At 37.8% G+C, this 11,403-nt stretch overlaps 1 protein-coding gene across 2 annotated transcripts in view; it reads right to left on the bottom strand.

Moving 5' to 3' along the window:
- Positions 1 to 11,403, bottom strand: part of VAV3 (vav guanine nucleotide exchange factor 3) — a 399,772-nt gene that overhangs the window by 200,965 nt on the left and 187,404 nt on the right. For both annotated transcript variants that reach the window (XM_007449344.1, XM_007449345.1), the window contains exons 5-9: positions 10,393 to 10,501; positions 8,223 to 8,315; positions 5,725 to 5,793; positions 3,135 to 3,238; positions 1,723 to 1,822 (exon numbers count right to left, since the gene is read on the bottom strand). In XM_007449344.1, coding sequence (XP_007449406.1) covers positions 1,723 to 1,822; positions 3,135 to 3,238; positions 5,725 to 5,793; positions 8,223 to 8,315; positions 10,393 to 10,501 — 475 coding nt within the window. The remainder of the gene's footprint in view (positions 1 to 1,722; positions 1,823 to 3,134; positions 3,239 to 5,724; positions 5,794 to 8,222; positions 8,316 to 10,392; positions 10,502 to 11,403) is intronic.

Raw genomic sequence — 11,403 nt, 5'->3', positions numbered from 1 at the left:
TTCCCTAAGACTTACAGTGACTACAGAAACTATATCTCTTGAGTTCTAGAGTATGCTCACTGGGCAGGATTTTGACAGTGAGTCTGAAAGAAGGGAGAGTAACATGCATATAATGCTGAGAATATAATGCAGGTTTGATTGACCACTTTCTGACTCCTCTCTTGAACCAGAATTATATATCTTTATTTAAAAAAAAAAAAACTGCCTAAATGGTAGCTCTATTAGGAAGTCGTTGTGTAAGTTGTTAACTTTTATCTTACCATTGTGTTTTAATTTGAGTCAAGGTGGCTTATAGTTCTAGACTTACGAGGCTCTGCTCTCCAAAGAGGAGCAGGGGCCCTTTAAGCTAACAAGGCTGTAAGGATGTCACTTAGTGGTGACTCAAACCATCTCCAGCCATAAGATCTGCATCATCAAGGGATTGTGAGAGGTAAGAAAGAAGGATCCATGATATAGAATTAGTACAGTTACTTGGTAGTCTGTTGATGTGCAAATTTTCTCACCAATAGCTCCCCTTTGTGGGAATGATTTTATTAAATCAGACCAGATATGCTAAACAGTGAAGGGGTTCTGATTTGCAAATCATCTACCTCTTCTTCTCTGTTCATCACCCCACCTCACTGCTAAACCCAACAAAGAGCAGCAAGGAGGATATGAGAGAGCCAACCAAGCCACACACAGAAGAGTTGACTATACATCTCTACCTGAAATTTAAGAAGATCCATACATATGGATAATATATTTGAGATGACAATTCATATAACATATAAATAATCATTTTTCAAAAGTTTTTTTGAAAGTGCAAACTCTTCTTGTGTGTGGGGGGGGAAGATGTACCAAAAAAAAAAAAAATGACCTAACACAGTTTCCAGACTTATTTTCCATTGTTACCATGTGCTCTATTCATACTAACCTACTTGCCATTTCTCAAACTTTCCTGATCCTTCTGGTCAAGACATACTAATTCTTCCAGAATGCCCTACATGGACTCTCATCTATCAAGACTCACCTCATTCTTCAGTGACCGAACTCAAATGCTCCCTCTTCAGATAAATCTTCCGCAGTCTAACTACACTGAAGTGATCACTCAGTCTTACTCATGGAGCCCTGACTATGAGTGCTTATCACATACTACTTAATCTCATCATATGTGTGCCTGTCTTGCCTTCTTATGAGCAATATCCATGCCCTTTTTATACGTTTTCCCCTAAATATCTTTTGGCCATGCTACGCAGCATGTGGGATCTTATTTCCCTGACCAGGGATCGAACCCACGCCCCCTACACTGGAAGCACAGAGTCTTACCACTGGACCTCCAAGGAAGTCCCAATATCTTATATTTTTAGTAAACAGTTTACATCTACATACATATTATCTCACATACATCTTACTCATCCTGTACCTTTTACTACCCTGGGCAAATTACTCATGATCTCTCTGAACACTGGCTTTCTTAACCATAAGATAAAAAAATTAATTGTATGTATCTCACAAAGTCATGAGGATCTAATGAGATAATGCATGTAAAAAAGCCATAAACCTTCTATCTTACTACTGTTATTATTACTGCAACATTATTATTTTATAGAGCTATATATTAAAATATTTTATGAAATTACACTTAGAATTCATGGAAATTTGCTGTTGCATAGATCATGAAAAGAATATGTTGTTTTTAGTTTATTTTACTCTGTCATATACACACAAAAAATAAACAGGCACCTCTAATTTCAGTTTGACATCTTCTTTTGTCTTAGAAATGTAGTCTAAACTAGAGATGGCCAACTCCACTCCACTGCAATACTGCCCATAAATAACCAACCTGAAAGGAAAAGAGAGAGAGGAAAAAATCTGAGGACAAAAAGGCAAGAATAAAGTGGAAGAGGAAATTCACGTATTTAATACCACAGTTAGGCATAACCAAAGCAAATCTCACTCGTCCTGCGCCTCTTACTTTCCAGGTAACCCTGGGCAGATTACTCATAATTTCTCTGAACCTCAGCTTTCTCATTTCTTTTTAAGACACACCACCCATACAGTTATAGAATGAAAGTCACTCATGTTTACGGTATTAAAAATGACAATTTTTAATTTCCAAATTTGAATGGGATTGATTCCATGCATGTTTTTATAGCAGGTAGATTTTACAAACTGGCTTAATGACTGTTAATATCATTTGAGTGCATATAATAATCAAAAACAAAATTAAAAACTTCTCTTCAAGTTTCTATTAGAGATCAACTTTTACACTGTTCACGCTCACTCAGGAACAGTTTTATTTTCTACTACTGTTTCACTGTAATCACTACTTACAACTCTACTCATTAATAAACCTCCTACTCCCTCCCCCTTTTTAATTAAGAAAAATACATTATCTGAAAAGTGGGAATGAGAGGGCTGAGCTGTGCTGGCTGGGAGATAAGTCATATTGCATGGGGTCTGAACCTGCTTTCAGGAAGGGTATCTCTGGGGTAATACTGATTTTTGCAAAGAGCCCGGTTAAGTTATTGTTTCTTTTAGCCCTCTACTGGAAAACAAAAAAACTACTATATTAATATTTATCTAATGTTGATGTAAGCAATTAATTAGCTACTTCTTAGTACTAGGAACTATAGTGCTTGATTTTAAAAGAGAGCGCTATATTTTAAGCAAAATTCCTTGGTACTTCTAACAATTCACGTGAATTGTTCAGAAGATTTTTTTCAAATTCAGAAAGGGAAACTGACTTTGTCTGTGAATGTAATACTCCAAAATACAGAATTATAAGGTATTCGAGTTGGAAAAAGCACTACGTACCAGATAATCTACCCCTAACATTTACAGATGGAAAAAAGGAGGCTCAGAGTGTTAAAATGACTTCCTGAAGTCTACAGGACTCAAGAGTGACAGAACCTGCACCTTCTGGTTTTCAATGCAAAAGTCTGAACCCTTCTTTTTTTGTTTTTCTTTTATTTTTTTCCCTGATACACATATAGAGATCAACCACCACACAGAAATTAACTGTCCCATGTTCTAATTACTGCCCAGACAGTATCTTAATGAACCATAGTAATAGCTACTTATGAGCAATTTTAATACTAACCCTCACTATAATTACAAACTAATAGCCACAAAATTTAAAATCCAAAAGTTACCTTTCCTTGTAGTTAATGAAAACTTGATACAAGTTCTGGTCGTTTTTATTTACAATGGAATCATGAATCTCTTGCATTAGGTTCCGATGAACTTTTACAAGTTCCTTAGAAAAGAAAACAGTGGCAAAGCAAATTAGGAATCAGAACCAAAAATATCACCCAGAGCCCAGCATCCCTATTGCTGCCAGACTTGCCATTCAAGGATATGCTGAATACCCTCAATATATAAACTTGCTACCATCAGTAAAGAGGAGAAAAAGGAGGGGAAAGAAGAGAAAAGAGAGAAGGGGAAGGGGAAGGGGAGGGGAGGGAGAGAGGGGGAGAAAGACAGGCCATGTTCATGGAAAATAGCAATTTCAGATCTGACTTGAAATGTCAGTGTCCTGTAGAAAAAGAAATTCTCTCTCTAGTTATTAAAGGGTAATTTATTCCTTGTATAAAAATATGTACAGTTCAGTTTCATCTTATAATCACTTTAAATTTTTAAATAAAACTATCCAAGTGCTTAATGTTTTACTGACAGGATAAAGTAATGATTCATGTCCTCGAGACATAAAAATATAGATTTGTACTTTGGTCAATTAGTGGTGTCCTGGAGCTAAGCTAACAATAATCAGACTAAATTACTTGAAACCAGCCAACTAATGTCATAAATAAGCAGCAAATAAATTGTAGTAGGCAGTTTACTAGGGCAACTCAAAAGACAGAATTTCACATTTTTCCTGATAAGCAAGTAATTTTCGGTCAGACAGTAAAATACATGTCACAGCCAGGAAATGAGGAGATCTGAATCAAGGTGCCAATTCTCCCATGGAGAATCTCTTCCCATGTACCTTGGAGCACACATTGATGCAGGGCATGCCCTTCCTTAGGAGGTGTTAAGCGAAACATGAATATGTTGGCCCTGTCACTCTTCTGAGGAGCATGGAAAAGCTGTTAGAATAAGGACTGTCAAATGGGTTCTAAGTTACAGTGAGCGTATTTAGGTGGTTTAAGATCCTCATCTTCCTAAAATGTGTGGTTTGTTTTATGCTAAATATTCATTTGATATTGGGATCTTTTTCTTCCTTCTACATTACAAATCAATAAGAATGTCTTCATTTGGCCAAAATCAGGAACAAGGACAACATGCCATACCTAAACTGGTGCAAAGCAACACTAAATATAAAGGAATCAAAATATTAGAGACTTTACAGGTGATACAAGCAAGCCGGTACATAAAAGCTTATATACTGTATATAAGAGCTACATATTAAAACTGAGGGACTACCCTGGTGGTCTAGTGGGTAAGACTCTGCACTCCAAATGCAGGGGGCCCGGGTCTGACCCCTGGTCGGGGAACTAGAGCCCGCATGCAGGCCGCAACTAGAAGTCCGCATGCCGCAACGAAGGTCCCGTTTGCTGCAACAAAGGTCCCGTGTGCCACAACGAAGACCCAGCACAGCCAAAATAAATAAATTAAATAAATAAATAAATATTAAAGGGAAAATTAAAAAAATTGAGGCCAGTTCTAGAGGTCTAAGAACTTGAATCTTGCCTAGAAAGACCTTACATGGTATTGCATTTGGCTTGCCTCTATGCTTTTGGGTAAATGTCCTTTTACGACTGTCAGATAATAAGGTACCCTGAAATTTGAAATGCTATGTAAATGTGAAGAAAAGCTCCTCACATCTTACCATTAAAATAGACTGTTATATCGGGCTTCCCTGGTGGCGCGGTGGTTAAAAATCCGCCTGTCAATGCAGGGGACACAGGTTCGAGCCCTGGTCCAGGAAGATCAGGGGACACAGGTTCGAGCCCTGGTCCAGGAAGATCCCACATGCTGCGGAGCAACTAAGCCCATGTGCCACAACTACTGAGCCTGCGCTCTAGAGCCTGCAAGCCACAACTACTGAGCCCATGTGCCACAAGTACTGAAGCCCGTGCGCCTAGAGCCCGTGCTCCGCAACAAGAGAAGCCACCACAATGAGAAGCCTGGACACCGCAACAAAGAGTAGCCCCCACTCGACACAACTAGAGAAGGTCCACGCAGCAACAAAAACCCAACACAACCATAAATAAATAAATTTATTTATTAAAAAAATAAAAGACTGTTATATCATAAAGAAGCAGTGTATTTCAGAAATGGGAGTTTAGGCTGATGCAACCAGAAGCATAAAACACCAGAAAGCAGAGGCCAAGGAAGTGTAGGGATGGAGGGAAGTGAAGGAGACAGATGGAGCCAGGACAGTGTCTGTAAGATGGGGTTGGGGGGCTGAAAGAACAATAGAGCAGGGAGTGGGGCAGAAGGGGATTCCCACAAGAGAAAGAGACCGTAACACCAGGGATTAACTGAGACTACCTTGTTGTGACAAGCAGTTAAGTATAATACATCAACCTTATCCTTTTGCGTTCAGCATACATTCTGACTTTCGGTTGACAATATGACTTACTAGTTATTTCCAGAAAATAAGACTATAAGAACTCAGGAGACAGAAAATTGGGTTAAAATTCTTTAAAAATACAATAGAATGTTCAAATAGGGGCCCAATAAGAAAATGAGGATTTTATAGAAGTGTACCACAATTTTAGCTAGCATGTTTTTACTTACAGGAATGTTGATGAATACTGAATCAAATTCAGCTGCTGTCAGAAATCTTTTTAATGGTGCCATGAAATACTACCAGGAGAGAAGAGAGGGGTAATAATTAAGCACAACTTATCCTAATCTATATAATAGTTTTTCACCAATGAGCAATAAATATTACTGAAAGTTAATCAGTATTATGAATACCAAGAAAAAAGCAGAAACTATTTTCTCTACCGTAAAGATTCTATATTTGAACAGAGATATAAAGACATAAATACAAGTTAATACATTTAAAATATAAAATAAAAGATTTGGGCTATAAATCCTTCTGAAAGTAAGAAAAAAAAGAAGAGAGAACACCACTGGCCGAACTGGCAAAAAATGGCAACCTTCTGGAGATATGTTTGAGGACTAATTCAAAACATCCCTCAAATGCTCTGTGAAGATTCTAGATCCCTGAGATCAATAATTTGCATATACAATTTATGGATCATTCCCCTTCATTCTTTGAGAATTTTAGTTCCTGGTCTACCATATCTCTGTCCATTACTACTCCCATCTTCAGTTTTGGTCGTATCAGTATCTGTGCAGATGGTCCTTCCAATAGCCTGGCCTCTCGGTTCCTCGTATTCCAATAATCTGTGCCCCATCCTAGCTCAGGTCCTCTTGTGGTCATAGACCAAGACCCTGTCATTACCAACAACTGCATATGCTCCATAGAATTAAGTTGAAGCAAGCAAGTCTCTGACCTCTACCCTCCTACCTTTACAGCTCATTTCTCCAAGGACTTCTCCAACCCACTGGGTCTGCCAATCCCCTGACCATCTCACATCCCTCATGTCCTCACTTCCCTTCTTACCCAGTTTACATTCCACGAGCCATCATCAGAATCACTGCCCTACAAGTACCCTTACCCTCTCTTCTTTCATTCTGGAAAAATGAAAACCCTGGTTAAATCTAGCTTGCCATATATTTTGTGCCTATACCTAAGAAGTTAAACAGAAGCTACACTGATAGCTAATTAAAAATATAATCACAAAACCTAAATGAGCCTGTAATGCTACATAATCCTAGTACACTTACCCTCTCGTTCTCCTAAACAACTCTTCCACGCCTTCATCTCTCTTTTTAAACTTCCAAAACTTTCTCCTGGTTCTCGTTCTCCTATAGCCTCCAAATGTGGAAGTCACCAGAGGTGACCTCAAACCTCTTCTCTATCAACATCCATTCCCTTGGTGATTCATCTAGTGCCATGGCTTTAAACACCACTGCATAATGATAATGGCCCAATCTATACATCCGTTCAGCCTTTCCCCTGAATGTCAGACTCATACATCTAACTTCCTCCTCAATACATCCCCTTGGAAGCTAATAGGTATATTGCAAATTTAGTAAAGTCCCAACAGACTCGTGATTCCTACACCTGTCCTTCTCCATCTCAGTCACCATCTTCACCATTTACACAGTTACTCATGCTAAAAACCTAGCATTGTTAGGAATTCCCACTGGGCAGTCCAGTGGTTAGGACTCTTGCACTTCCACTGCTGTGGGTCCAGGGTTCAATCCCTGGTCAGGGAACTAAGATCCCACAAACCAAGCCATGTGACATGGCCAAAAAAAAAAAAAAAAAACAAGAACAGAAAACCTAGAATTCTTGATTGCTCTTTTCCACACATCCTTTACCTAATCCATCATCAAATCCACTTGGCTCTACTTTCAAAATTTATTCAGAATCTGACCACTCCCTGCCACCTCAACCAATACCACCATTTTCCATTAACTTAATTATTGCGATATCCTCCTAACATTTTTCTCAATTTCCACCCTTGCCTGACAAGAGTCAGAATGATCTGTTAAAAACTTACATTAGATCCCATCACTTCTTCTACTCAAAACGCTCTAGCTTTTAGCCAGGTGCTCCTATATGCCCCCTGTGACCTGGGGGCTCACCAAGTCTCCGATCTCACTGCTCCCCTGCACTCATTCTGCTTCAGCCTCCTGGGCTGTTGCTGTTCCCTGAAGCACACTGAACACTGTCCCACGTGAGGGCCTTTCTCCCAGGGATCGTCCACTCTGGGATATTCGCATGGCTTACTCCCTCCATTCACAAAGCTGTCTGCTTAAATACGATCTGACCACAGAGGCCTTCCATTACCACTCTATATAAGGTAACACCAGCCTCCCCCCATCACTCACTACCCCCTTCCTCTGCCTTATTTTTCTTCAGAGAATTTATCACCATCTGGCATACTCATTTGCTTAAATTATAAACCCTCCCATTAGAATGTCATGAGAACTAGAGCTTTGTTGTGTTGACTGCTATACCCCCAGACCCTAGAATAGTGCCATTCACATACTAAGAAATCAATAAATCATTGTGGGATGAGTAAATCTGCTTTGAGATCTTTAAACCCAAAGTTCTGCTGAAAAATCAGAATATGCAGACACTGTAGAAACACTGAGCCTAAGGTATTAGCAAGGCAGTATTGGAGCATCAAGAATGATACCTGATGACTTACTTTTTCTATCGACTCCAATGTTTCTGTATATTTTTCTTCTGTCTGCTTGATTTCTGCTAGGCAGCAACTTCGTATGTCATTTTCTGGACATTTCTACAATTAGAATTTTCAAATTAACATTATTTAATCAAATTCATGTATTAATCTTTCCAGTAGAAGATAGAAAGAAATAAAAATTATTGATTTTTTTAAGTGTTCCATTCTAATAAAACACATAACTAAAAGATACATTTAACTGCATTTGTGAACGATCTTTGCTTTTTAAAAGAATTTGAACAATGTAAATGAAAAAGTTTTAGATAATTAAAAATATACTTTTGAGTATACTCTCTTTAAACTGAAACATCTATTTTATTATAAATGTTACTGAATCTGGAAACATCATGAACGGTCTTATACAGTTTTCTTAAAGTACAGCATACTTTACAAGTGCTGTAGAAATAACTGCAAAAATCATAAAAGGATATTTGGTAAGTAAAAAATCTTAAAATATTTTTTCAAGAGTTAACATCTTGGTGTTTGGCTCTCTTACTATTTAAGACTCTAGGCAGTAGAACATAGTAGGATGATCAAAGTTTGGGGGATCAGATAGAATTTGGTTCAAGAACCAGTTTTGCTGTTATTAGTTTGTCTAATCTCTCTGTGTCTCGGCTTTCTCATCTATAAAACAGAATTACAGTACCCAGCCCAAGGAGCTGTAAATGAGATAACCTGTGTAGCGTGCTTAACACCCTGAGAAATGCACAAGAAGGGCCCTGTGCGTTCAATCATCATCACTGCTTACCGTGGGCCACATGAACAGCCCAGCACCGTAAGCTCAGTGAAGACGGTCCTTGGGAAAGACAATGAAGAATTTGCTGGTGCCCAAAGCAGTTGATAATTAAAGGGGTATGGACGATACTCCATCACCTAAAATGATACTCCATCACCTAAAATACTCTTAAACTGCTGCCGCAGGCGTCAGTGCAGTGGGTTAAAGCACACATTCATGACGTTTACTGAACACAGGCCAGCCAACTTGTTTCCATCCCACAGAAGCTACTGTCCCCTATGTGGGCACCGGACAACCCGCCGGCCCTTTATTAAATGCAAGAGGTCCAAGAGAGCTGAGCGAATTCATCAAAGCACCAAAAAAACCTAAAGTACCACCCAGCTGATGAAGAAAGTCTTTTGTGTAAAGAAAATGTTAATTAAAGCATAAGCAACTGACCTTATTTTTCATTTCAAATTATATATGAGAAAATCATTCAAAGTAATTCTGAATGTTTTAGATATTTTAATGCAGATAAAGCTTTGTGGGCTGCTGTTGACTATAGCAATATCTGCAACTAAGTTTATAAAATAGTAAAAAATGCTAGGAGACCTATAATGAAACAAACAACAACAACAAAAATATCTCATATCAACCCCTAACAAACAGGAAGAAATATTCTTTAACCTATACTTTATGCCACATCAAACTTAAAGTAGATTTACCTGCTTTGCAAGAGATTTCCTTTCATAACAATATAATTTCATGATCCCCTGAAATTATGTTCTATGGCCACTCTGCAATTATTTAGCTGTGTGGAATGCCGTTTACTTGTTAGACTTGATTTTCTTACTAGTAAACTGAGAGATTTAGACCAGAGATTTCCTATGGTTGTTCTGAACTGTAAAACGTCATGTTTACATGTCTCCAAATGCAGCAACATGTCATGGTTATACAGTTACAAGCAAGTAAACATAAAAAAGAAAACAAACAAAACAAAGATCCCAGCAGAAGTTACATAAATAATTATTGTATTAATTATAATTATGCTATTATTTTATAATTATAATTAATATACTTATAACATAAATATTTATTTCATTTTATTAATTATAATTATTGTATTCATTAGTCTTTCAAATAATCACTTTCCTAATAAAATACTCAGAATAACAAGTCATGGTTATAGAGTTGTAAGCAAGATAGAAAAGAAAAACAAACAACGATCCCAGCAGAAGTTACATAAATAATTATAACTATTGTATTAATTATAATTATGCTATTATTTTATAATTAGTATAATTAAAACATAAATATTATTTTATTTTATTAATTATTATATTAATGAGTCCTTCCAATAATCACTTTCCTAATAAGATACTCAGAGTAACTTAAAAAACAGGCAAGTCAAAGTCCTACAGGCTGATGCGCCTCCTCTGCCTTCATCAAGTCCTCGTACACTTCGCCACCTTCGTCTTCCCCATAAACACAGTCGTACAGACCCTCTTCATCTTCCACACGGGTTTCACTGAAGCAAAAGGTATAACATTAACGTCATTTTCTAGCATGCAGTAAATACAGTAGCTAGAAATAGCTTACTGGATTTTAGCAGAAAATCCAGAGAGCAAATCAAATACAGTGGAAAGAGTCAAAGGTTTACATTACAGCTCTGCCCCTCCTAATAAGAACAATGACAAACGACAACCACAGAATCTGACAACGATGGCAGTGCCCTAACCTTCACTGGGCATTTACTACGCCTCTCTGCATGGATCATCTTACCTGGTTTGCCCAGGTCCAGCATTAATTGTGTTATCAGGTAGGCACTGTTGTTTGGCCAATTAGAGTGACAAGGACTTTGAGAGAACAAAATGTTCTTTGACTTGCCCAGGATAACACAGCTAGTCAGACAGCAGAGCCAGGATTTAAAACCCAGCCTGTCTCACACACTGAGTGTTTTAACTGCTCTATCATACTACCTCCCATTTTTCATATGTCAAGACCTCAGTTTCATTACCTGTATTAAAGGGTATAATATGGAGAAGACACGGGAGTTGGGGAGGACCTAATATGTTATAAATAATCTTTATAAATCAAAAATTTCTGCTGATTATAACTGTCAATATCTAATGCAATGGTTTTCAAACCATGTTCCTTCAAGGCCACTCAGAGGGTACCCACAGGTTTGATTCTGTCAGATTTTGCTTTTATCTGTTCTATTTGTATTTTGCTTAAAGAAATGGTCCCAAGGCCACAAGACATTTTTAAAAGCCATTGAAATTCTTCTGCTGGTCTCCTGGCAGTAGAAAATAATCCCTATTTCTTTTTTAACATCTTCATTGGAGTATAATTGCTTTACAATGGTGTGTTAGCTTCCGCTTTATAACAAAGTGAATAGGTTTACAATCTCAAATGAAGGGTTAGGGAAAG

This window comes from Lipotes vexillifer, unplaced genomic scaffold, assembly GCF_000442215.2.
Source record: "Lipotes vexillifer unplaced genomic scaffold, Lipotes_vexillifer_v1.1 scaffold393, whole genome shotgun sequence".
Lineage (NCBI taxonomy): Eukaryota > Metazoa > Chordata > Mammalia > Artiodactyla > Lipotidae > Lipotes > Lipotes vexillifer.
This window is presented reverse-complemented; position numbering and strand designations above follow the sequence as displayed.